General features: G+C 36.4%; 2 protein-coding genes across 2 annotated transcripts in view; one reads left to right on the forward strand and one right to left on the reverse strand.

The window, feature by feature from the left end:
• The window catches only part of LOC121421257 (hyphally regulated cell wall protein 1-like), a 29,106-nt gene extending 27,656 nt beyond the window's left edge, over positions 1-1,450 (reverse strand). The window contains exon 1 of the mRNA XM_041615922.1: positions 870-1,450. Coding sequence (XP_041471856.1) covers positions 870-1,278 — 409 coding nt within the window. The 5' untranslated portion in view covers positions 1,279-1,450. The remainder of the gene's footprint in view (positions 1-869) is intronic.
• Positions 1,451-16,428: 14,978 nt separating this feature from the next.
• Positions 16,429-27,561, forward strand: LOC121421268 (monocarboxylate transporter 5-like). The gene is made up of 4 exons (XM_041615932.1): positions 16,429-16,753; positions 21,739-21,882; positions 23,748-24,842; positions 25,903-27,561. Exons 1-4 carry the CDS (start codon positions 16,558-16,560, stop codon positions 26,022-26,024), a joined length of 1,557 nt encoding a protein of 518 aa, XP_041471866.1. The 5' UTR covers positions 16,429-16,557; the 3' UTR covers positions 26,025-27,561.
• The last annotated feature ends 306 nt before the right edge of the window (positions 27,562-27,867 follow it).

The following is a 27,867-nucleotide window of genomic DNA, read 5'->3' on the forward strand; positions in this document are numbered from 1 at the left end:
ATTACGGCACATTTTGGTAAGTTACCAAAATGTGCCTTAACATAGTAACGGCACATTTGGTAATTTACCAAAATGTGCCGTAATATGGTATCCACTCGTCAATGGAAGTGCCCCCACTCCCCGTGTAAGGAATAGTAAAGTTGTACGTGTCAATCGTGCCAATAACTAAAGAGGTTGAACTTGATGAAATACCAGGATGCTGAAAGAGTAATTTGAGGAGAAATAAAGTGATATTGATTCCGATAAGGGCAAATCAATTTCCCATATTTCCTTTAACAGGATATGCATGATGTCTAACTCATTTAGAAGGGGCTAAGGTAATCAGATGTATATACAATTTAATACGTATAATCTCCAACATTGAGGAGGATTTAAAAGGGATTCATACTAGAATAATGGAGTTATCGAATGATGATGTTAGTCCTAATTCAGAAGGGATGCTTTGTAAAAAAAAAAAAAAAACCTTGACTTGAGACAGGGATAATAATAATAATAATCCGCTTATATATATATAGCGCTTAATACGTCGGAACGACGTGTCTAAGCGCTTCACAGATAGATTACTCCGGTCATCGGATTAAATCAGTCATTCCCGCACACAAAATGTGCACATCCTCCACTCCCTGGGGAGTATTCCAGTCAGTCGCCGGTGAGGCGCACACAGTACTGGACAAGCTACAATGACTACAATGAGGGAGGCGGAAACGAGATGGGGAATATGAATAATTATTCGGTGAAAGGAAAAACACTGACGGGGGTGTAAATTAGCCCTACAATGAAACTGAGAAAGAATTAGGTTGCCTCCTCCCTCCCTCCCTTTCTCCGTCGTGGCGCCTCCCCTGCCTTTAGACTCTGTGCGTACGACTTACCACCGGATCCCGTAGAGGTCCCTTGACCCGGTCCAGATCCCGGCCCGAAGCCTTGACCGTTGGCTGATATATGTCCACTGTTACTTACGGTCAGCTCATCGACAAAAATCTTGGCATTGAAATGGACGATGAGTACGCCATCGACAGTCAAAGCCGATGCGTGCAAATCCGCGGACAGTTCACAGTTTTGACCGGAAGGAACGAGAACGTCGTCGAGACCGAGGTCGGGGCAATCGCAACGAACCTCTCCGATGAAGGTGATGAAGACTATCAGAATTACCATATTACGACGAGATGCCCCTGCTCCATGGTAATCTTTTCCAATCAGCTTACGATAACGTCGACGATGGCCGGGGTAATTTTCCCCGTCTGAGGACATCATTATGTCGTCGGAATGACCATCACTCATTCTTGTAACATTTTTATATTATCTTCACCACGTTATTGTATCTTCTCGGTTAGTTGTGAACTATCCGATTTTATCAGAATGGAGGTTTGTCAATAAATTCTTATAGCTGGCAAGCACATTCGAAGACTAAAACGTACCTCTTTATGCATAGGAAAGAGGAAGAAGTACGATATTAATCTCTTTTATGAAGGGAATGAAATTGTTCCGTTTTGTCTGACGAGCGCAAATTTTGATCCCGGATTCTGATTGGCGGACGAAACGTTCAGCTCACTGAGTAGACTTTGAGACTGAGTGACAATGAAAAGCTTTAGATTCGCAATTTACCCTTGGAAGCATATAAGTTATTAATGTACTTCAAAGACCTATCATGTTCATGTTAGATGCACATCGATCGATGAAGTGTAGGCCTACTGTCCTGAGGATAATAGGAAGTTTTTGCCCTTGACGAGAATGCAATAAATGTATTCAAAATGACAAAGAATAGATGGGAGGCCTTTGTCGAAATCTGATGGGGAGCCTGTCTCTAAAGTTTTTTTCTTCACTTTTCTTTTTTATTTCCCTCCGATAGGACATAATACTTGCAAAAACATTTTAACAATGATGTAAGTGACATAATACACAGCATATCATACTCAGTATAATTTTGAACAAAGTATAGACCTACAGGGCATTTCAAACAAAAGGCAACCGATCCCTTGAGTGACCATTCCCTAAGCCCATCTGTTCCGCCGCCGACACATGCAGCAGCAAAAAACAAATGAGCACCGTACAAGGCCCCTCCAACAATAATTGATCACATCTCACCCAAAACACACTGCAAAAATCGTCATGAAAATATGTTTACATTAAACAGAAATACATATCAAGGTCCAGAAATCTTATTACAAAATGACAAGCATTCTTTCGAAATTAACCAATTTTTTAAATCAAATTTATGTGTTTTGTTTTCCAAATTAATTTGCCTCTCCTTTTTGTAACATTTTCTTATATATTGCTTAGTTTTCTCAAAAGTAGGTATGGTCTTTTCCACAGGAGCAGAGTATACTCGTTATTTCGTCCAAATTATTAAACAATTTGAAGCATCGTTTTTTTCTGTGAAATCAAACAAAACATGTACAGCAGAGAGATTTATTCTAAAGCTTGTTAAATTGTATAACCAGTCTGTAAATCGTTCCTAGATAAGATTTACCACATGACATTGATTTATAAAAAAATCTGTCTCTAAAGTAATTAGAAAGTTTTCGCACAATGACCCAAGAGAAAATATGTAGTCAATGCAGGTCTTGACAAAGAACGGCCAAAAAGTCTGTCGAAAATGCGTTAATCAAAACAGCAATTCCGTCCTAAATTTCGGAGCTGACGAAAAACTGCAAGATACTACTACTACTACTACTACTCCTATACTACTACTCCTCCTCCTCCTCCTACTACTACTACTACTACTACTACTATACTACTACTACTTCTACTACTACTACTACTACTAATGATAATAATAATCATTATAATAATAACAATAATAAATACATCGTGTCACTGGCCAGAGTCAAGGACAATACTGCTGTTTTGATTTGCGAAAACTCCCTATCAGACGGGATCCACAGAAGCCAAGCGAGTTGTTGTACAGATTAAGTTCACATTGGCCTGGATTTTATTAGATTGATTTTATTTCATTTATGCATTCAAGATAAATATGCAAAATAAAATTTAGGTGATACATTTAAGTTTTCCAAAACAATAAAGCAATAGCCATAATAAAAAAATGAAAAATAAATAACAAGAAGCAATATTCAATTAAAAGAAAATAAGAGTCAAGTGAATGCAGGAGATAGCCATCGTGAGCGGTTAAGCTTGAAAATGATGTTGGCCTCGTAAAATTTCAATTAGAAATGATTTTTTTGTTTGGGGGGGGGGGGTTGGCATCACATGCAATAGCATTTCCCCATTGGCTGTGTGATGTAAATTCCTTAAAATGCATTATTGAGAATGATTTTACTCGTGCATTCGTTGCATCCTCAGAAACACAATTTCATATTTGCTTCTATAAAAAATATTTCAGTAATTATAAACAATATCTATAAATGGTAAAAACGGTAATTTCTGAAATTAATATGATTTGGGCGGCTATTCTGAAATGGCGTCACAAATTCATTTCTTAAATGAATAACTTTCTTATTCTGTCGTCAAACCTTCACCGATATTTTTACCCCCTTCCACTTCTGCCTTTACCAGAACACCTTTATCGTCAGGCTGAAATTTCCTTTACCTGGTCGTTTAACCGTTACTTGGCGTTGATAGGGGAACTTGTGGAGGGACTCTGCATGTGATAAATGAACGGAAATTAAAACAGGGAAAAGAAAGGGAAACAAGTTGACCGGAAGAGATTAGGTTAACATGAAGTTCCTCATCTAAAGTTCAGTGACCCGACATGTTTGGGTAAGAAAGCAAGAATCTTTTTTAAACACGAGACCCCTTTCAATCCGATTTTTTTTTTGAAGAAAAATATCTTATCTCATCATTTCAAGACAATAACGATTTAAATGACAAATGTGATGATAAATTGTTAATCTTTTAAAAGAAATTAATGTTCCATTTGGTTATCCATAGTAAAATCAAATACCGAGACCAGGCGGAGTTCTAAGGGGAGCTCTTAAGACTGAAGCTCCCCACCCCCCCCCCAAAAAAAAAAAAATCGATCACAAAGAAAAAAAATATATATGTAGGCCCTATTTGCGTAATATATGTATTAAATAATGCGGTATTCCATTTATTCGAGCACGTCAAGTGCTCGAATATTCAAGCTTTTTCCCAAAGCAACACTTGAATACAGAGCTACATGAACGTTCGTGCTCTCTTAAAGTGCGAGTATAGCAAATTAATGATCCCTTCCAATACCACAGTATGCCTAGCAACTATTAAAAAAAATACCTTCCTATGTCAAAAACGATCTGATTTTTTTATGCATTTTGTTTGAGAAAATGGCTCGGTCGTCATGTTCCTCGTGACTAAGGCTATAATCATGATAATATAGAACATATACATATTAGAGTTAGGGATGTCGATTCATTTTTTTTGTAAGGGGGAGGCGGAAATGAGAATTTAAAAGAAATGTGCGCCAAATTTTAACACACTATTTTGCACATGAAGAGCACCGAAAAATTGAACAATTTTGTATGTTTTTAATAGTATTTTAATATCAAGTATAGTTTTATAGTGCTTTCTGATGTTTTTTTCAAACATAATTTTGCATTGAATACTAAAAATACTATAAATCTAACTGTAAAATCATAAAATATAGTTGAAAACCACCACAATGAACGGTCACCGTTTGTATTTAACCTTATAATGTCCTTTGCCTGTAACTGGATATATTTATAGCGTGGTAAGCCCTGAAGTCAGGGTTAACTCTTGATTTGGGTTTGTTGAAAACAGTCAATTTGGTTACCAAGAAATATTTTTCCCATCTTCAGGGGTGTGCTCCCGTTAGCGCTGAGGAGTAAGGTCTTGGGGAAGGCTAGAGGTAGAGCCAGAGCGAAGCGACTAGCTGCTTGATCAGATCAGTAGAGTCTCCCATAAACATGATGCAGCCCACGATTTCAATGAAATGAATATACTAACGTCGAAATTTTCTCAAGCCCCACCAGAAAAAAAAGTCTAGAACCGCGCCTGACCGAGACCAGTTAAAGTTAAAGCGGATATCAGATTATGGACCAATGTCTCAAGATCAGCATTGACTCCGATAATTACTGTCATTGATGATGATACAAAAATGATATTTTATAAAAAAAAAAGTGCTTGGGCGACGAACTCGGATGTTTGTGTACTCGTATATTTTGCATGGTGCTATTCATGATGAAGATGTCCGGGTACGTAAACTGTATGCATTTGGTACACTTTACTAGTACTTAAAATCAACTGTGAAAAGGGTATTAATTACACAGGTGTCCTGTTTGAAATGGTACCATTTTCCTCCTATGGCCTAAATATATTTATATCACAATACTTGCATCTCATTTTGTTTAACCATTCCCAGTCATTTTCCCGAAAGTTCAGGCACATACCTATATACCAAATAGCAACAATACGTCCAACATAAAAGCGACCTCATAAGTAAAAAAGAAAGAGAGAGGGGGAGAGAGAAGGGACGGGGGTCATGAGAGTACAAAGCGACCGATTCGAATCTTCTGAATGAATTCATAATTGCTTCGGATATGGGTCTTCATTGGGTGATAATCGATATGATTAGGGAGCTCAAGACCTCCACCCCCAAAAAAATCAAATTGGTAGTGGGCATGCACCCCCTGTTCGCAATATGAATAATTGGCATTGTTGGAACTCCTCAAAAAAGTTTGGAAATCTGGCTTTGATCTATAATCCCTCATCGGTTTTAGTAAATATTAATGTGTAATTGATACCAATTAATAGATCATTTAATTTTCTTTAAATCATACCATACATGATATGACTATGGTTCACATGGAGGTGCAGGGCCTTGAAATGTGGGACAAGGTCAAAATTCAAAAGTTGCAAAGTGACACAATATTTTGAAAGTCACTTGGTGATGAATGAGTTTCTCAGCGGTTTCTTTTGTTTTCAGGCACCTAAACATCGACAATAACATTGAATCAAACACACCTCTGCACAAGCAAACACATAACAAACATGTATATGGGTATTTCAAACCACGACCCAAACCAAGTTATCTAACAGGATTATCGATCAAGGTCAAAAGATACCGCTGAGAAACTCACTCAACGCCACGAAAAAGAACAGTGACTTTCAATATTGTGCCATTTTGCAACTTTTGAATTTTGACCTTGCCCCACATTTCAAGGTACTGCACCTCCATGTGAACCATAATCATATCATGTAGGGTATCATTTTAAAGAAAATTAAATGATCTATTCATTGATATTAATTACACATTGATATTAACTAAAAAATTCCCGAGGAGGGAATATCGATCAAAGTCAGATTTCCAAACTTTTTAAAGGAGTTTATATTTATATAGCATTTATACCATAATCGACAGTTACGATGATACGCGACATGCCTTCCCTCGCGTATGGACGACATTTTCCACCAACAAATATTTTCTAAGTCACTAAAGGGGAAGGGGGAGGGCAGGGACCGGATCCCCCAGGTGTGGATCCAGGATTTTCCATGGGGGGACGAGGAAATAGGACAAAAATGTTTTCACCAAAAAATTAAGGTCATTTTCGTCTACGAAAAATTTGAGAAGCAAAAAACAAGCTGCACTGGTGTATGACCGGTATATATCCATTAAAATATTTGATATGACTCTCAAATGGGGCGGGCACATTTGTGTAAGAACGGCACAGTTACATTTCGAATTTTGATTATGGTTCTCAAAGGGGGGGGGGGCACGGGCCGGATCCGCCACTGTCCCCTGCCCCCGGTGATAATCAAGTCCAGTGCCCATGTGTGCTAAGCCATAAAGCATGAGATAAAGTTTGCTCAGTACATCAATCAAACAAATCACGGTAATTTTTATGCGACTTATCATTTCGTGTATTTGATGAAGTCGAACAAGTTTTGTGCATGTTTGCTCCTTAAGAATGTCAAGAGGAAGTTGATTCTCGAAAATACAGTAGATTAAGGATCGCAAAAGAAAAATGGTATGATGATTCATACAGCTATAGGTAAGTAGTCGTATTCATTGTGAACTCTCACTCACATTTTATTCTTTCCCTCACTGCACCATTCCCATCTCGGTGACACGACATTTACTCCTGTGACAATAATTGCTCTTGGCTTTATTTCGTCGAAGATGTTCGGGTTAGGGTTGCAATAAGTTTTTATGTCAGGTTTAAGGTTGGGTTAAGAGCGTACAGTCCGGACCTTTCGTTGGAGAATGCGAACGCTTATTTGATTTTGGAAGGGATTTTTTTTTCATGGTCGTAAAACTCTGTCCTGCAATGCAAATTGTGTGACATGAGATTTTTTTTTCGTTTTGCATCTGCAAAGGAAACATTCACTATGCGTTTCGTGTGCAAAATTCTGTTTGCTACTATGGTAACAGCGATATATCCGATTTAGGACGACTTTCCAAAGCCACATTTGGTCCCTCCCAGAGCTCGAGAGGCCGCCGGGAGGGGGGGGGGCACTTCCATTGATGAGTGGATACCAGGCGCGATCACGCGTAAAAGGGGACACAGAGGGCAAGTACGTTACGTACAGGCCTATGTAACGTTATAAGGGTGTCAAAAACGATGTTTAAAATACTGAAAAAAGGATATATTTCCAATACTTGTAGGGTTTTACAAGCCAAATACTTGTTAAGAGATGCATTTTTCATAATCTGGAAAAGACTTCCTTCCCTTGTTTAGGGTGCTTTTCGAAACCCCATGCTCGTGCCCGGTATCCAATCATCAATAATATATAATATTCCGCATTTATATAGCGCTCGATACATCGGAACGACATCTCTAAGCGCTTTATAGACATATTATTACCCCGGTCATCGGATCCTTGCATGCCCGCATGTGTATGCACCTTCTCCACTCCCTGGGGAGCATTCCAACAAGAGTTCCAAGACTCAATTGTTAGGCATACTACATATAGGCTTTCACATCCTACCGGGTACCCATTTAACACCTGGGTGGAGAGTGGCAAAGTGTGGATTAACGCCTTGCCAAAGGACGCTAGCCCATGGTGGGATTCGAACACACGACCCTCTGATTACAAGGCGAGAGTCAGAACCGCTACACCACGACGCTCGAAGTGGTCCCCCGGGAATTTGAATCTAATCCCCCATTTCTGGGGAAAGTAAAACATAATGCCCACTAAATTGTGTGCTAGAGGCATATCGTTCGTGTAGAAGGAGTAAACAAAATAAAAAAACCCCGCAAAATCGACTGAAGTCTAGACGAATTTGGCCTACTGCATGCTGTGTACATGTCAATGCATGCGAAATGGTTTCGGCTGGAGAGGTGATCTGATCCATGGAATCAGCTGCCAGTGATCTACCAATAATCCACATTAAATGCAATATCGATTCAATGGACTGTAATGATCTATATCTAAGCCTTAATTCAGTTTTTCCTCCCTCAATATGTACTCGATTTGTTTGAAAAACCCCTTTCTTATCAATGTCATAATCTATTGCGGGCCCTGCATTTCGAATTTCTCCAGCCAGCTGTCATAGTAGAAGTTTGCCGCCGGCTCAGGGGGCACATTATTCGATGATGAGTGATGACCATCAGTCGTAATGTACATGCATGTATGGTGCGGGTGTCGCGTGAAAGAATTTTGCACACGAAATGCAGATCTACAGTGCGTATCAAAAAAAGTTTACATTTAGAAAAAGCTCTGGGAATTAAAAGATATGCAACATATGGGCAAAATGTTCACATACAATCTTGGGTTTGGGTCTCATCTATCCAGTGGCGTAGACAGGTCCTTAGACCTGGGGGGGGATGATCCCTAGCTGGGTCATACTTTATATATATATAATTAATATATAAATATAAAGAATGAAGGAGATAACGTACTCGATAAAAACAAAATATCATGGGCCAAAGCAGACGAGTTAAAGATAACAAAATAACACGATCTGCCTCATGGATTATCTCGTGTGTCTTTTAATCACTTTGCTTTCAGCAATTAACAGGGCATCCAGTAATAAACAAACTTCATTGCACATTTTTCATGGCAGTAATCTTTTGTTTGATTAATGACAATGAGTAAAGATGATCATAAGAGAAATGTCATTTGTCGGATGTCTAGTTATCATCTTGGTCATGACAGTCCTGCTAAACATGATCTAGAATAACTAGTATTCCTTATTTTACTAGTATAGTAGTATACTCTTTTAAAAGTAGCGATATTGTTAATGATCAAACGAATGAATCAACAACTAAAGGAATAAACAAATAAACAGCCAAATAACTAAAAAAAAATATCAATTACAATTATAGTAATAGGGGTAAAATAAAAAAAGCTCAACATATTTCTTATCCACGTGCAGATATGCGGACACTAAAATGATAAGCACACTCTGTTCAAAATTACCATGATTACAAAGGCTTGATTGAATTAAGTATGGAAATGAAATAAACCTCACCGGGTTGTCGGAAGTAAACTGTATAGATAGTAACTTGTTATAATTTCGATTCATTTCTTATTATGTACCTTGTTATGATGATTATGATAAAAACATAGGTAAGAAAATTTATAACCTTCAAACCTAGAAGACTGCGCACGTACAGAAATCACTGGTATAAGTAATTCCAAAATACATTGCGCCTCGACTTACTTCTTCTTGAAACTGGAAGACGTTTATTTTCACCCAATATAGTTATGCAAAACAGTCGTTAACAGTAAAGGATTATAATCACTGAGGCCATCCGAAATTTGCACTTTCATTCCAAAATCATTAATTTACTAATTCGCTCCTTAGAGACTGAAAATTGTCACCTTTCCTTTGCAAAGTAGGGGTTGAGGACATGGCCAGCAGGGAAAAGGGTCAGTGTATGTGTAAAGGTAATTTCTTATTAATTCGTTTGAACAGTGTTAATGTGTTATGAAAGCAATTGCTCTGAAAGGGAGTGATTAAGCGAAACTTTCTTAAATCTGTAATGAAATATTTTGAACTTATCTCCTTTGCAAATACATAATATTATAAGGAAATGTACTTGGTGAAACTCTGAATAACGATCCTTAAATGTATATGACGACGCAAGACAGTTGTTATTACTTAAAACTTGCAAGTTGTAAATGCATATAAGATGATTGACTCTGAATAAAAGTCCAATTTTGATCATGTTTGTCATTGCTGTACGTTATGATTATTACTGCTATTATTATTGATTGATTTTAACTAGTATTCATTGCTTTATTACTGTATAGTTTTGCTTCTTCCCTCACAGAAACCTGGGGGGGGGGATGATTGTACACACCATCCCCCACCTAAAATTCTGGGGGGAATGCATCCCCCCCCCCAGCTATCTACGCCCCTGCATCTATCCAATGAAAGTAAAAGTTTTGACAGAATGTTACACTTGAGTGAGCACTGTCCATTTTTGTAAAGCTCGCAGAAATGCTTGTTTTCACGCAGTGTCAAGGGGAAAGGGCGAAATCAAACTTACCCTGCGATACATTTTTCCTACATTTCCCTTGCACTTTTAGTCAATTAAGATAAAACAGATACATTCAAGCATTTTTAAACAAATTTACCACCCAAATTGAAATTTCAACACTTAGTTAGCACAAATTTTACCCTTTTTGTGCCAGCTGCCTATCTGAGGACATAACTGAATCTGTACAAAAGTTTACATCAGACATCTCCAGCACTTTTTCACCAAGTTTTTATTATTTAAAGTGGGTCGACATTTAATTTTCCATTTAATACTTGTTTCTCCACATTTTTCCCAAGCTTGACAATGATTTCCTAATTCATTTTATGTAAATCACAGCTCAGTGTAAATCAAATATCGTCTTAATGGCCTTGGTGTGTGGGGGAGCGGGGCGGGGCGCAATGCACTCTTCGAAGTGTATTGGGCAAGGAACCAAGTTAAAAAGAGGTCAAAGATATCTTCAAATCAATTTTACTTGCTAAATTCTACGTGTACTTCATGATAAAGGTCTACTTTTAGCTATTTCAAAGCTCTGCGCAAATCATTTTTCACTAACTTTACAACAGTAAGTGGTGCTCACTCAAGCGGAAATATTTTTCTTGTATATAAACTTTAACGTTGACCTGAAAATAACCTTTGACCTTACCATGTGACCTCTAACTGAGTTTCAAAATTATATATTTAAATTTTGTATCCCCATCTCGAGCTAGCATATAAAGCAAACAAAACTGACATTGATCAACAAATAAAGACGAAAAAACATTTTTGTGATTTATGAATAAATTTTTCATAAATTAGGATAATTTCCAGACAAAATTTCAAAATTCTGTGTTCAAGTTTGGTGAACCTCATGCAGCTCTACCAGATGGAAGAAAAAAAAATCAAAATCTGTCTACAAATAAAGAAGAAGAGGAATTTTCTGTGATTTATGAATACATTTCGCATAAATTAGCATTAAAAAATTTCTACTGAAAATTTTCAAAATTCTGTGTAAAAGTTTAGTGGGCCTCATGAAGTTCTACCGGATGGAAGAAGAAATATCAAAATCTGTCAACAAATGAAGAAGGGGCATTTTCTGTGATTTCTGAATAAATTTCGCATAAATTAGCATAGGTAATTTTCTACTGAAAATTTCAAAAATCTGTGTAGAAGTTTGGTGAACCTCATAAAGTTCTACAAGATAAAAGAAGAAATAAAGTAAAAATCGGTCAACAATTGAAGAAGAAAAAGCATTTTATGTGAAATTTTAAAAATATGAATAACTAAATTTCGAATAAATTAGCATAAAAATTGTTCTAGTCAAAATTTCAAAAATCTGTATACAAGATTGGTGAACCTCATGAAGCTCTACCAGATGGAAAAAAAAAATCGGTCAACAAATAAAGAAGAAGCATTTTATGTGAATTTTTAAAAATATGCATAAATTAATTTCGCATAAATTAGCATAAAAATTGTTCTGGTCAAAATTTCAAAATTCTGTGTAGAAGATTGGTGAACCTCATGAAGCTCTACCAGATGGAAGCAAAAAAATCAAAATCGGTCAACAAATAAAGAAGAAGAAGTATTTCATGTGAATTTTTAAAGATATGCATAAATTAATTTCGCATAAATTAGCATAAAAATTGTTCTGGTCAAAATTTCAAAATTCTGTGTAGAACTTTGGTGAACCACATAAAGCTCTACCAGATGGAAGCAAAAAAATCAAAATCGGTCAACAAATAAAGAAGTAGCATTTTTTGTGAATTTTGAAAAATGCGCATAAATTAGCATATTTTTAATGAATTTCAAAATTCTGTGTAGAAGTTTTGAATGCCCCACCTAGTGCTATCATATAAAGCAAACAGAATTGAAATCGGACTTGAAATGGCGAAGTAGTAGCATTTTGAAATTGTGGACGGACGACAGACGACGGACGCCACGCCACGCCACGGCATAAGCTCATCTTGCCCTTCGGGCCGGATGAGCTAAAAAACAGCCCCTTTATTCAGCTTCTAAATTATTCAACAACCTAGCCGCAACAACCACAACCCGATTAGAAAAAAATCCGACTACATTTGCACGACTCATATCACTTTCTTAATTCAATCCTCCACCCCGACCACCCATGTTGATACTGCATTATATACCCTCACTTTTTTTAAAATTCTAATGTTTTTATTTCGTCTATTTATTTTTCATTTTTGTTTACTCCCATCTTACTTTTGCCAATTGTATTTTATTCATACTTTGATATATCATGCTTCTCGTTGTTCTTATTTTTGTAAGCTTATTTTATGTTATTGTTTGTTACTATTTTTGTTCACGGCCTTGCTGAAAAGCAGCTTTTAGCTGAAAGCAGGCTTTTTAACCGTGAATAAATAAACAAAATACAACACAATACTTAATTTTCAGGTTTGATTGGTGAGTAATGTATACCTCAATGATTTCCTCTGTAATAATAAGCAATTCTAAAACAAACTACTTAAAATCCCCTTTTCATGACATCGCGATTAACGCTCTCATTAATTTGTTATACATATATTAACCCATGCATCCTATTCATAATTACAAAAGTGCTTTAAATATCCTGTTTTCAGGAATTACATGTAATATCAACAAATTTCGAGCTGTCATTAGGCTTATTAAATTAATATTTTCATGAATTCCTTATGATTAAATCTTCCTTTTTACAGATGGAATATCTCGCGCTCAGGAAGAGGAATGGAAGAAAGTAATCATTTTTCATATGATGACAAAATGTCCTTAGAATGTCCAGGTCGTAACTCAAAATAAAAATAATAAAAACATCAGCTAGCGCTTCGCGCTCACATCATTTGTTAAGAGCGATCCATAATATCCACTTCACGATTTTCCTACACAATGCATAAATTAGTGCTTAAATTGACCCTTTTTCAGATGGGAATATCTAATATTTTCAGCACGCGCTTCGCGATCACATTATTGATTTTCATGATAAAAAAATATTTAGAATGCCCAGATACTAGGTATAAATCCTAAACACATGCACACATGTTTATTGAGATACAGGAATTGTTCTTTATTTAGAACATACTAAAATTTTCTGCTCGCGCTTCGCGCTCACATTATTGATTTAGGATACCCAATTACCCATGCTTTTCATGATTTACAAAAACATGAATAGAGTGACAGGCGCATACATTCGTAATTCGGAAGGTTCGTTAGTCCGAAAACGAAAAAAGGTTCGTTAGTCCAAAAACGAAACGAGGTTCGTTAGTTCGAAAACGAAATGAGGTTCGTTAGTCTGTAGGCAAAATAAGGTCACATGTAGTTAATGCGAAAATGAAATAAGGTTCGTTTGAAGTACTTATTCTATTTATGTATTCCACGAAGTTCTCAAAATATTCCTGTTTCAGGTCTGATCGTCAAAGCTTATCAGCTGGCGCTGCGTGCTCGCATTTTCATTAGTATGTATGAACCTACTTCTATATCCCTCTTTATGACAGTTTATCAAAATATTTAAGCTCACACTTCGCGCTCGAAGTAATTAGTTAGTTCTATACGCGTCTTGTTCATTATCACAAAAATTGCTCAGAATATTCAATATTTAGGAAAAAATCCTGAAATTTCTATAAAATTTACAAGAATTAAGCTAGGAAGTCATTGCTCGGACAATCCCTTCAAAGAAAAAAAAATCAGCTTTGAGCAGCCGATCGGGGAATATATGAACGAACCCCCCCCCCCCCCCCACATTGGCGAAAGCTCGGTCCATATTTGTATACATGTATACACATATAAAATTATTGTGAAATAATTGTGTGCTCTTCCCCGTTCATTCCGAAAAGCTGGAATTTTTTTTGCCCCGCCCCGGCCAAAACAGGTGTCTTTACCACCCCAATTCTGGTCCAAACAATCACACCCCCCCCCCCCGCGCAGAGCGATTTTTAAAGGTTTATATATAAGTGGTAAACATTTCATGAAGAATGGATCTTTCAGTGGACTTTTTAAACTTTAAACAAAGCAATTTCAAAATGTATGATAATAATTCTGCTCTTATTCTGGCTTTCGTTAATAGGTAAATAGTAGTTTTCTCATTGAATGCATTTATGTCTTATTTGTGTGATGTTCAATTGTCTGTTTTTTAAGTTGTAATTATTGTAAACTTTTTCAGTTTAGGCCTTGTATCTTTGTATCATGTACATTCATTTATGTTTAAAGCGGTTAATTTCAATGAATAATACAATAATTGCATGTCTAGCAATGAGAGAGAAAAAACCGAGCTACATGTAACCTCATAAGCCTTTTGAGCTCGGTATTGACGCTCGCAACACATCCTAAGGATGCCCTTTTAACAGTAATCAGCAAAAAAAAACAGGGTTTTACTCTCGCTCGTTACAATCTCTCGCGAAAAATAAAGCCTAAGGATATCTTACCATAATCAGAAATTACTTCAAAAAGGCTTTCTTCTAGTTCACTCTACTTAGCTCTGCCGCTCCTCTTTTTGCTTCCCCAACCACATTACAATAATAGTAACGGTGTTCCCCCCCCCCACACGCACCCTTCCGGTTTTCCCGACTTCGCCATATTTCATTTTTCAGATTAACGAACCTTCGGAATAAAGAACCTTATTTTGTTTTCGGATTAACGCACCTTAGGAACAAGGAATCTTATTTTTTTTCGGATTAACGAACCTCCGGAACAACGAACTTTATTACGTTTACGGATTATCGAACCTTCGGACTATAAACGAACCTTAGGAATAAAGCCACAAATGTTCGGATTAACGAACCCATTTTTGTTTTTGGATAAACGAACATCGAGGTATATGCAATTTACGTATTTCGGAATTACAAACCTTCGGAATAACGAATCTTCGGTAATACGAAGTGTTACCTCGTTTTTAGGTCTAAATATGTTTTTTCCCGCTCACGCTTTGCGCTCGCATTGATTAGTTACATGCCTATCCGGCCCATGATTACAAAATATGCTTAGAATTTCAATTATTTTTTTTAGGTTGGAATGACAACAACTTTCAGCACGCGCTTTGCGCTCGCTTTCTTGCTAACTGCAAACAGTCTTCAACAGGTCCCTTTCCGAACAGTTATATATGGATTTTGTTCAGGATCACAAACATTGCCCACATACGTTCGATTTTCAGGACAAGATACATGAAATTTAAAAAAAAAATTGCACGCGCTTCGCACTCGCATCATTTAAATGGCCTGTAAGATGACTGTGTTTTATAAGAATAAAGCAAAGAAGTGACTGTTACGAAGAAACAAACAAAAATCATCTTTGAGTGGCCGATAGGAGAAAATATGGATGATTTTTTGTTTCCTGTAGAATGGAGAGGGATGTGGCCTGACCGATATAGCAACTGATCATTTCTTTTAAAATTATAATGTACTTTGAGCGACATCTCTGGGTGCAATCATCCCGACTGAGTGCATTGTCCTGTCTCGCTTTCTTTAAATTGCATTCTGTTTCCACATTGTTAGATATTAAACTTAATACCACGCACTCAACATTTCGACATTTTCAAATGATTATTGTGCGGGAAGTCCTTGACATATTGTTTTTTTTAATGACTTATTCAATATTTCCTTTTAAATTTGATGTGATAATTTTGTGGTGATTCCGATTGATGTGTCATATGCTTTTGTATTGTTGTAAGTTTCGAGGGCAAGTAAGAAAACAAGCCTTGCAAAGACGATCCTGTTTTGATCTAGTTTTAAAAAAAGCAGCTGGTTTACCTTCTTTTATCTCCTTTTCTCTTCAATTTCTATTTCATATTAAAACGTTAATTAATATCTATTTCCATTTGTAATAACGGAAAAAGTTATTCATCTCAATTTTCATTTTTCTATCTTTATTTTCTGTTTTGGAAACAGGATAACGAATTATCTTATTATTACAGTTTGATTCTCGTTTCGCCCTCACTCGCTCATGTCCTACGCTTTTTAGGCAGGGGTGAGATCAACATGCAAATATGCATAGGAGGGCTTTCGCCCTCTTGGTATTCAGTTGTGATATTGTTAATTAACTTCCTCAATGGAACGAGGCAGTGATTCCAAGTCACATACTGACTGAATGTACCTGTTCTGCGAAAGCCCATTCTTTCTGAGGTAAACGAACAAGTGAAATCTAATAAAAATACACTGGATCGGCTGTTTCAACGGTTGCTATAAATTTCAAAGGCCTTTATTACATATAATAGATAAAGATGGATATGGGATGGTGGAACAGTATTTCCCCTTGTCTCCCAGTTGTACTAGTCTTCTTCTTCGAGTCATCTTTCTTGATTGGAACAATCAAAATCATGGGTGTGTTACTATACGACATGTCTAAATCATTACAAACGACTACGGCAGATCTGGGATTCATGATAGGCATTTACACTGCCTTTTCTTTTGTGTTTGGTGAGTGAAGGAATACTTAGCTTAAAAATTCATGAATTATTTCAAAATTAATTGTCAATGGATCGATTACCACGCCTACAGAACATGACCCTGGGAAGCGGGGTACTGAAGCACCCCAAGATTTTCCTAGGGGGCACTGCGTGCCATAGGCAGCACCCCCTGGAATTCTGAAAGGTGTGAAAAAAATGAAAAATGTAAACAAAATGACGTACTTTTGTATTAACCCCTTCCCCTAACCCCATGACCTTCATTTTTCTTTATTGAAACCCTTTTCTTTTTTTCTTTTCAAATTTACATCAGCACCCCTCGTAAAAAAATCGTTCCTAGGGCCCAGCTACAGGGGCTTTCTGGGCGTCATGTTAGGCATTTATACTGCCTTCATCTTGATTTTAGTGAATGATGGAAAATTGCATAATTTAACAAACAAAATTCATGAATATTTCAAATTGTTATTGGATACATTACCACACCTACAGGTTTTTCTGGGCGTTATGATAGGCATTTACACAAATATATTTTTAAAAAGTGCTCTGTAAAAATGTCAGTTTTATGGTCTGAATAATAACAAAAAAATGATTTATCAGGTACCTATAATTTTCGTGTATTCCATAAAGTTTTAAAAATATCCCTTTCCAGGTCTGATTGTCAAAACGTATCAGCTAGCGCTGCACGCTCGCATTTTGATTGGCGAGTGAGTGTATGCCTCAATATTGAATATACAACAAACTATTTAAAATCCCCTTTTCATGACAGTTTATCAAAAATTTTGGCTCGCAATTTGCACTCGCATTAATGTTAATACTGATGCATCCTATTTTATAATCACAAAAGTGCTTGAAATGTCCAGTTTTCAGGCAATCATATCAGATTTCGCGGCCTCATTAGGCATTCAGGAACAAGATATTAATTCAATAATTCAATTATCCCTTTTGTTTCATCTCGGGCTTTGCAAGAGGAATAGGACACAGTCTTCATTTTCATATGATGACACGTCCTAAGGATGTGCCGGTCCTATGTCAAAAATCAAAGTAATAATAATGAAAAATATCAGCTCTTTATTAAGTGCGATCCATATCCACCTCACAATTTTTCTATAAAGTTCTTGAAGAATAGAGCTGAAATTTACTCTTTTTTCAGATCGGAATATCAAATAGTTTGAGCTCGCGCTTCGCGCTCACTTTGATTTTCACGATAAAAGATGTATTTAGATTGCCTATATTCTAGGTCTAAATATGAAACACGCGCGTGCATGTTTATTCGATACTCAACTTGTTCTCTATTCAAATCATTATTCAGTTTAAGATCAAAATATCAAAAAATTTCCGCTCGCGCTTTGTGCTCGCATTATTAATGTAGAAAGATCCCCAATTACTCATCCTTTTCATGATTTACAAAACATGAATAGTGTTTCGTTCAGTAGGTCTAAATCTCGAAACTTTCCGCTTTGAACTCGCATCAATTATTGTTTAGTTATATACCTATTCTGTTTAAGTTACAAAAAGTGCTTGGAATTTTCATTCTTTGGGTAAAAATTCAGCTCGTGCTTCGCGCTCGAATTGTTTGATTAAAAAAATGTACGTCTTCATCGACTTCATGGCTAACTGCATGCAGTCTTTAACAGGTACCTTTCCATCAGTTAATTTCTGCTCGTGCTTTGCGTTCGTAGTAATTATTTGGTTGCATACACATCTTTTTCAGGATAACAAACATTGCCCTGAATCTTCAAATTTTAGGGAAAAACTACATCAGATTTCCAAAAAAAATACATATGTATGTTGATTAATAAGAATAAAGCTAAAAGTGGCTATTTGGACTACCCCTTCAAAGAAACCAAAACTCATCTTCGAACGGCCGATTGGGGAAAATATAGCTGAATATTTTTTTCGCGCCCCCCCCCCCCCCTATTGGCGAAGGCTGGATCCGCCCCTGATTATATAATTTACATTTAAATGTCAAGCCCACCCCAGGAAACTATTGACTTAAATAAATAGAGAAAAATCAAACTAGCATAGTGCAGAAAATTTCTTCAAAATCGGATGTAAAATAAGAAGTTATGACATTTTAAAGTTTCGCTTATTTTTCACAAAACTAGGTGACTCAGTCGATGATGTCCACCACTCACTATTTCTTTTGTTTTTTATTGTTTGAATTATACAATATTTCATTTTTTATAAATTTGACAATAAGGACCAACTTGGCTGAACCATGTAGTATTAAACATTGCTAATTCTACACGTTCAGTGAGGAATCAATCGTTGTATCACTTGACAATTAGGAGAAAATTAGAATATTTCATATTTCATATAATAAAATACAAAAGAAAAAGTGATTGAATGACGTCATAGTCTCCCCATTTGCATACCAGCCAGGATGTGCATATAACTGTTTTCTAAAATTAAGCGAAACCTTAAAATGTCATAACTTTCTAATTTTTTTTACATCCGATCTCGATGAAATTTTCAGTGTTATGCTTGTTGGATTTTTCCCTTTTTATTCAAATCAGCTTTTTGTTGGGTTGGACTTGTCCTTTAACTATATACGTATCATATCAATATCCACTCGGACCCATTATGATGTTGAAAAATGAAAAATTACTTTAATAACTGAACTCTTTTTTGTTTTTTTCTGCTATTCAAGTTATGCAAGTGGTTCAAAGAAATCCCGAATTCGTCTATTTCAGTGTGTTTGCGCACATTAGTGTTTACATTACAATTCTTCAGGTATGTATGTGATGAAGTGCTGTTCTACTATTCAAACTGGCCAAGATATATCCTTTCATCACTCACTAATTGAAAGCATTTTGGCATTCAAATGTTTGAGTTTAATCATATTAACGATAAAGTATAAACCTAAAATGATAAAAAAATCCAAATATCTCATCAGTTTATAATACTCATTTTGTCGATAAAAGTCAATTCAAGGTCAATAATTATGACTGATATTAACTGGAAAGGTTCTATCTTTTTCCTTAGTGATTTAGCATGTCATGATCTTTATCTCTGTCATTTTTGCCTCTGCCATTATTACCTCTGCCATTTTTACCTCTGCCATTTTTACTTCTGCCATTATTACCTCTGCCATTTTTACCTCTGCCATTTTTACCTTTGCTATTTTTACCTCTGCAATTTTTACCTCTGCCATTTTTACCCGGCACCGTGTGGGGGGGGGGGGGGGGGTGAGTGACGGAACACTGTCTTCATGATTTAGCTCAAAAATTCATGAATAGGACCTTATTCAAATTGTCAGTGGATTCATTGAAAGGAATAAACATTAAGAGGTGTGGCTGGTTAATCATAATAAAGCCAAATGATAGAGAAATGGAGAGGTCTCAAAAATCCTTAAGTAATCTTCAGGCAAACAGCGGTAATTTGTCAGTATAGAGAATTACGCAAGATATATCACAGAAACACACAACTTAGCTGTGTCCTTATTTCCTCGTCAGTCGGATGTAAATTTTATTAAACTTTCCAAATAAGTTAAGAAAGGTATATCAAAGATGGAGGATACATTCTCCCTTAATTTAGCAGAACTCTCAGGTCTGAAAATGTAGGCGAAATACATGTACAAAAATACATTCCTACTTTTTGAAACATCCATAAGAATTTCTAAAAACACTTTAATATTGAAAATCCAAGTCATTTACAAGTTGCTTTGAGTGTACATATCAGAGTAAAAACACGGTTCGCAATAATGCCAACAAGCCCTTTATATCAGAAGGCTTCCTCAAAATTTGAAGGCCGAGTTCACGTACAGTAGAAGAAAACGTTATGATACTGTATACCTGCAATTCTATGTGCCATTTTCTTGAAGGTTTACATGTTGTTGTGCTAATTTATATCATAATTTCATACGAGATTCAAAGTAATGAATGATCCCTTTCTAGGACAGGTTTTTGTTAAATAACCTTAGTTTCATCGAATGCAAGAAAGCATTGATATCCTTCCGTCACTGCAATATCTAACGAATTCGATTATTTAAAGGCTTGTTGGCATTATGGCGAACCGTGTTTTTACGTTTTAGAAAACGTTATGATTTGAGCTGGTTCTGTTCACACTGCAATTCGCACACTGGGAGACCTTATCATGTAAAAGAGGCTTTCACATCGCCGGATTTGCGTAGACTTGCGTAGAATAGGCTAGGCTACGCAACACTCCGCCGCCATTCGTTTTGCATACGCAAGTATTCACCGAGGAAAGCAAAATGGGTACGCGGGAGGAACGGGAAAAATAAACGTGTGATTTTTTTGGCACTATTTGCTAAGAGCCCCCCCCCCCCAAAAAAAAAAAAAAAAAAACTATGCAACTGCACGCCACTCATACCCAAGACTACGCCAAAATGCCATGGTTTCTTAAAACACCTTTTGAGAATTCCGCATTGAATGGCGTAGTGTAGCGTATTGTTGGTCATAGACTTGAGTAGACCTGCCGTACATTCACGTAAAGTTGCTTGTAGTTACTCAAATTTTGCTTACTCATGCTGGACCCTACTGTTTCTCATCAAGTTTTTGTTGTTTTTATCTTCGCTTGCGCAAGGAATCCATACGCAACCAGTCGCAACGCTACGGACTTAATACCATACCTGAACAACCAAGTGTATGTAAACAAGTAACGCAACCCTACGCTACACTATTCAGGGACTACGCCTATACTTTATTTGTTGTTGTTGTTTTTTTTTGTCATTAGTATGCAACGAATTTTCGTGTATTCCCTATGCAACTCTAGCAAATCCCATTGAGAAAGGGACTGTACGGAAGCACGTTGAACTATCATCTTGTAATCTATGGTCTTTCGGCGATTATCCTCGTGAATGAAATAAAATGACTAAAAAAAGTTCGGATAAACCCATAACCATGATAACGTACATAATTATGAAACCATGACGGTTGATTTCTTTTAGGAATGATAAATAAAATCCACGCCGCTTGTTCGTTTTAACAATTATAACGCCCTTTTTCCGGTTAACAATTTCTTCTTTGAAATTTTCAGCCCCCCTTATTGCTTGGATATACGAAAACTGTAACATACGTCGTCAGCTTCTGCTATTCGGTGCTGTAGTGTCGTCATGTAGTTTCACCTTACTATCAGTATGTACCACCAATGCATCTGTAAGCCTCTGTCTCGCAATGATAGGTGAGTAAATAATGGTTTTCAAGATTTATAGATGCCTAGAATTCAAATTTTCCAATTTAGTCAGGTCCAGATTTAAAAAAATGTGCTCAGAAAAAAGTTTTTTAGGCATTTTGTGTTAATGCTGCTTTATCAATTGTTTTAAGGTAATTCACGGGTGCGGACGTGCTGAATCAAAAAATGCTGTTTGCCAAACTTGATCCCGACCTTTTTATCCTCAAATCGACCAAAACAAAATGGCTGCATTTGAATGCAGTTTCCCATATCAAAAGATTTTTATGGGTGATTATATTTCGGATATTGGGGTCCATGCGTTATTTTTGATACCCGGGGTTGCAAACATAATGTCTCCGATTGATTCGTCAGCCATCTGTTTTTCCAAGATGGCTGCAATGATTCACAGCTGCTGGCTGATAATTTTTGGGCCGATGCTGGCATAATCACATTGCGATATCTTTAACGTGTCAGCCATTTTTTCCTCGCCAGCATAGCAGAAGCAAGACATGGACGTCGCTTTTCCGACGGTGGCGAAGTCAACATCAAATCTTAACCGAGGTTAAATTTTTGAAATGTCATAACTTTTAGGGTATAGATTCTATTTCATGAAACTTAGGATTAAACAAAGTCTATTGAGACAGGTAATAGTTACAAAACGGTACCAACGTAGCGTTCAAAACGGCAGTCGTTGTACCATCAACTCAAAAAATCGAAGTAAATTATCAAAATCCAAATCATCAAAAAGCTTTTAAGGCAAATAATGAATCAGGACCTGTTTACAAGATAGTCAGTGAGTGTGTCAGAGAAAAATAACCACTTTCCCGGATCCGGATTTTGAAAGATTTTTAGTATGTTATTTCTGAGATCAAATAGTACCCAAAACCGCGAAAACATTTTTGTTACTAGTTTAGGGGTTCAGAATAGAGCAAAAAAGGGTGTAGAATGGCGGCCATGTTGTTTTGCCAATTTGAGGATTTTAACATTAAAAATCAAGGTTGGCAAACACCAAATTTAGACTCAGCGCCCCCAAATTTGGCTAAAACACTCCTCAATTCAGCAATAATACGATTTGCCTAAGGCAGTCTACTTTTCTCAAATCTGGACTTAATTCTCCTTGCAATATATTCAAGATATTGATAAGAAATAGGCCTGTCATCAGCCTTGTCATTCCTTTATTTTGTCATCACTTAAAATGCCAAAGAGTTAAAACACTTTTGCGCCGTTTGGAAATACCGAGAGCAATGCAATCGCCCCTGGCCACTTTTTTATACTGTGGCGTGAATCCGGTCCGAGCAGTGTGGATGATAGCAAGATATTGAGCTAAAACTTGGCAATTTTGGGGACACCCCCGATATACAGGATAATACTACCATCTATCACGGTTTACCTTTAGGCTATTGTAATGGTTTTGATGTGATATAAACACTGAAATATATAGGAGCTAGCGAAGGGAGCTAGCAAATTTTCAGTATAGCTGGATGCATCCAGCCCATATGAAAAAGTTGCTTCAGTAGATCAAAAGAATGTACATATTATAGAGGAAATAACTGTACCTCATCAATAACGACAACTTCAGAAGAATAGGAAAAAGAAATATCAGACTGGGATAAAAAGGGATTATACAATTGAGATTGTTAAGAAAAAACTCATTTTCCCACTGGTAAAATTAGTTGTAGAAATAGCAGAAAAATGATGAAAATATTGGTGAAGTTGTGAGAAAAATCCAATAAAGATTAAGAGTTATTAGAATTTCAAGTTTTAGATTTGTGATGTCATAAATGGTGATTTTTATCAAGGCAATTTGTTGAACATTTTGTAAATTGAAACTTTCATTATCATTTTCTTTTGCTGTTGTTGTTCACAATCCTCAGGCCTCGGGCACAGCATCGTTTGGATCGTATCAATCATGACACTGTGTAATTTGGCTGGAACGAATTTCAACCTTTTATTAGGCATTTCAACGTGTGGCTATCCTGTCGGAATCTGTCTTTTCCCTCTGTTAGCGGAGGGTCTCCTTGTAGCATATGATTGGCGGGGAGTTCTAATGATCTTTAGTGGAATCATGTTTAACCTAGTCCCTTTTGTCCTGGCCGTGAGGATACCTGCAGAACGCCATGGTACTGTGGCATCATTGCACACGGAGGGTTCGGAAACCAACTCATCGGATTCCGTTCCATCTGAAGGAGATCTTCCCTCTGGTGAATGTGACTTCAACGTCACCGATAAACAAACTTTACAACATCATAATCTATCATGTCCCGAGGTATCTGAATCAGTGTCTCCCTACAGCTACAAAGGCGAATCAAAAAATGACACCAGAAACGCTTCAGATGCATCTGATGATAACGAACAAAAAGAACTCGTCACAAACTGTTTCAGTGGACGAGATTCTCAAGACAAAATTAAAACGGATCCATCCTCTCAAAGAGAGCCACCTCAAATAAATAGTGAGGAAAATATCAATAATCATGACAAAACAAAAAACAAGATAATGTCATGGTTAAAACATACTGAATTTAGGAGAAATCCCGCTTCAATTTTCATCATTTTGTCTTATGCATTTCATGAGTTTGTATACATTGGTTGGCATACTTTCCTGGTGCCATACTGCCTCCAGAGAGGACTTTCAGTCAAAAACACAATTATCATAACCTTCGGTGCTGCCGTTGGCAACCTATGCGGACGTATCATGTCTGGTGTCTTAACTCACAGACTCGTTGATCCTGTCACTCTATATTGCTTTGTAACTATTTTGAATATACTTGCATTGTTATGCAATGTTTTCATTCGATATTTCTTCATCATGATAATTGCGGCTTTCTGTTCGGGAGCTTCGGTGGCAAGTAAGTCTGTACTGGGAATAATGGCCATAAAGAGTGGAGTATCCGATAGAAGTGTTTCTGTCTACGTCGGGTTACTTGAGATATCCGGTGGAGTTGGAGCTTTTCTAGGAGGCACCGTGGCAGGTATACAGATACTTCAGGACCTGTCTTACAAAGAGTTTGCCATGAATCCAATCAACAACAACTATGGAAAGCCACCAATGTAAACAAATTGTAAAAACATATTAACTGAAAAAATCTAAATATGGTGTATATTCTTAAATTCATCTCTCTTTTTAATTCAGTATACTCCTTTTTTGTTTAGAAAGGACATGAAGAAAATTTCCTGTAAAATAATTGACGTTGTTGGATTTCCATACTGCTGAGATTGATCGGATCACTCTTTGTAAGACTGTCTAAATCTGCCCTTGGGTCTGAGAGTTCATTACATATTTTGCTTTACTCAGAATCCTTTGATACTCAGTATCTGCCCTAAAATTATACAATTCCTGGGATTTTGAGATCCAGCTAGAAATTATGAAATCCCGGCCGAATCAAAACATCAGAATACATGCCAACACCTGGCCTGTAATAGTGATCCACTGACTTCTTTAAAGAAATCACAATCATAAATTCAAAAGATCATAATAGTTGTTAAAATATTTAAAAAATGACCAAATAAAGAAGAATTTCTAGAATAGTTTTTAGAATGCCGACCAATTTTACACCTTTCGACGGTCTGAAAATCCACCCAGTATCTTACATTCACAGCAAGATCTTGTAATTTAATAGGTCTACTCGAATCTCTTCTCCCACTTTAAGTTTAGAATACTGATAGATTACAGGATGTCGATATGTTTTGATGATGTTGTGTGACGTTCTCGGTTCGTCCTCCATTGTAACTTATAATAAAAATTATGTACATTTACATAAGGTTTAAAGTTCCTCATTACACGATGGCATATATCTAGTTACTATTTTGGGGGCATTTTATTGGTCGACCCGTATCCTACTGTCATGCCAGTGCATAATTCTATAACAGATAATTTCCTGAAAAAACATCATCGATGTCCACCAGTAACGTTTGTGTGAGCAGGTTGGTGTAAGGTTGTGTACACAAAAATGTGGGTGTGGGTTGATTTTTGTGTGCATGTGATTTACTGTTCTTTACGTATTCATCACTTTTTTTTTAATTTCAATACAGGATCCATCTCTGATGCAGTTTCTTCATTAGATGTGAGTTTCGACTTATTTGCTGCCGTCGATACAGTGACCTTCATTTTGATGATGTTTGCAAGGGTTATTAGCAGACGGGATATTCCATAGCGATTACTGACTGAGGCATGGGCATCCGTGGGTACAACGGTGGGGGACAGGGCCCTCACACATTTGGCTAACTATTTCGGTTAATTTATTTACTGACAAAAAATTAATGTATGCCATCAATGTTATTTGTTGTAATCGTGATTCTGTTTTCATCGGGTCATCTTTGGAAAACAGCTTTTTGCTGATCTTTTGTACCTGAATACCATTTTCCTAAATGTCAAACAGTGCCTAAAGTATTCCTTTTCGGGTCAGTATGAAAATCTCAGCTCGCATTGGTCCTGTTTAGGATGATATAAAATTGTTAAAATCAACTTTTATCATGAACAAATTCATATCAATGATACTTTTTGTCTTATCTTATGTATTTCCAGACTCAAACACACATTAAAGTTCAAATTAAGTGTTGCAATAAAGCAAACTAAAACTTGCATTTTATAATCATTTTATAATCAATCATAATATGTTTTTATTTATTGTATAAAGTTGATTAATTTGATAATAGATTCCTTGAGCTCAGAAATGGCGGTCTAGGTGTCAAAATTATGATTCTAGGTTACTTGAAACCTTAGATAGTGTCGAAAACCCTGTTTTTGGTGGCCATTTTGAGAAATCCAAGATGCCGGCCATATAGAGGTCACGGTGCAAATAGAAACACTGTTATTCTGAATCGTCATACAATAACCTTTCAAAAAATTTATAGTTTTTAATTTCTAAAAAAAGCCCAAATATGAACAAAGTGCACCTGACTAGTGAGAATTCATACGAAAGGTCCTTAGAATGTTCCTTTTCATTCAAATTGCAGACAAATTTCAGCTCGCGCTTCGGACTCGCATCACGCATTTAGACCTCATGAGAAGTAAATTTCCATACAAATACATTCATATTAACGTTATCATCACCAATTTTTTTTTTACTATCACTAAATTATACTTATCATCTTTGTTATTATTAATGATATCATTATTGCCTTTGTAACTTGTAAGAACTCTATGTATATTCGTTATGCTATGTTTTGTTCGCTGTAATTTGATAGCCTGAGTCATCATGGATCTACTACTCTGAGTAGTAGGCACATGGTTTCACTAAACTTTGAAACGTTGAATGGAATACATTGCACTGCGACACTCAATTACATGTAAGCTGCATTCCTATGATTCTAATGATCTTATAAAGAGTCCTAGTAACCATGCTAATTGATATTTTTGCGATAAGTGGATAATTGTTAAATAATTTTTTTTTTTTTGGGGGGGGCACGCCCATACATATGGACAAAAATATATGTATTGGCTTCATTTCATTGAAAAGCAGAAAACAAAAATCAACTCGTCCGGGCCGATATTGCACTCATCTACAATTCGTGCAAGATTGGCCCTCTACTAATGATTTATCTCAGGAATCAATACCAGAACTATGAAAAATAATAAAATATCAATATTTCATTCATAGAAAAATATGGACATCAGATTTAGTGATTAAAACAATGAAGAATAAATTATGGCAGAAAAAAGTAAAATCGTATGTAAACCCCCCCCCCCCCCGGGAAATCCGACTCGAGAATGAAAGGGGATATGCAGACAACTGTCGACATGAGTATGTGTCACAAATTTATTTTTACAGCATTTTCTCCGTTGCGCTTTTAACTATTCAATTGAATTAGGCAAAACCTTTTGTGATTATTTTACCGATTGTTATGAAGACAATTTATTGTCATCTTAGTAAAGTAATATAAACAATAATTATGATGATTAAACAAGTGGAATGCCTCTGGCCGTCTCACCTGCATCACGCGGTTCAATATAGCAGCAGTGCTGACTTTGAATACTACTCTAACTCACACAAGATG

Source organism: Lytechinus variegatus, chromosome 1, assembly GCF_018143015.1.
Source record: "Lytechinus variegatus isolate NC3 chromosome 1, Lvar_3.0, whole genome shotgun sequence".
NCBI lineage: Eukaryota > Metazoa > Echinodermata > Echinoidea > Temnopleuroida > Toxopneustidae > Lytechinus > Lytechinus variegatus.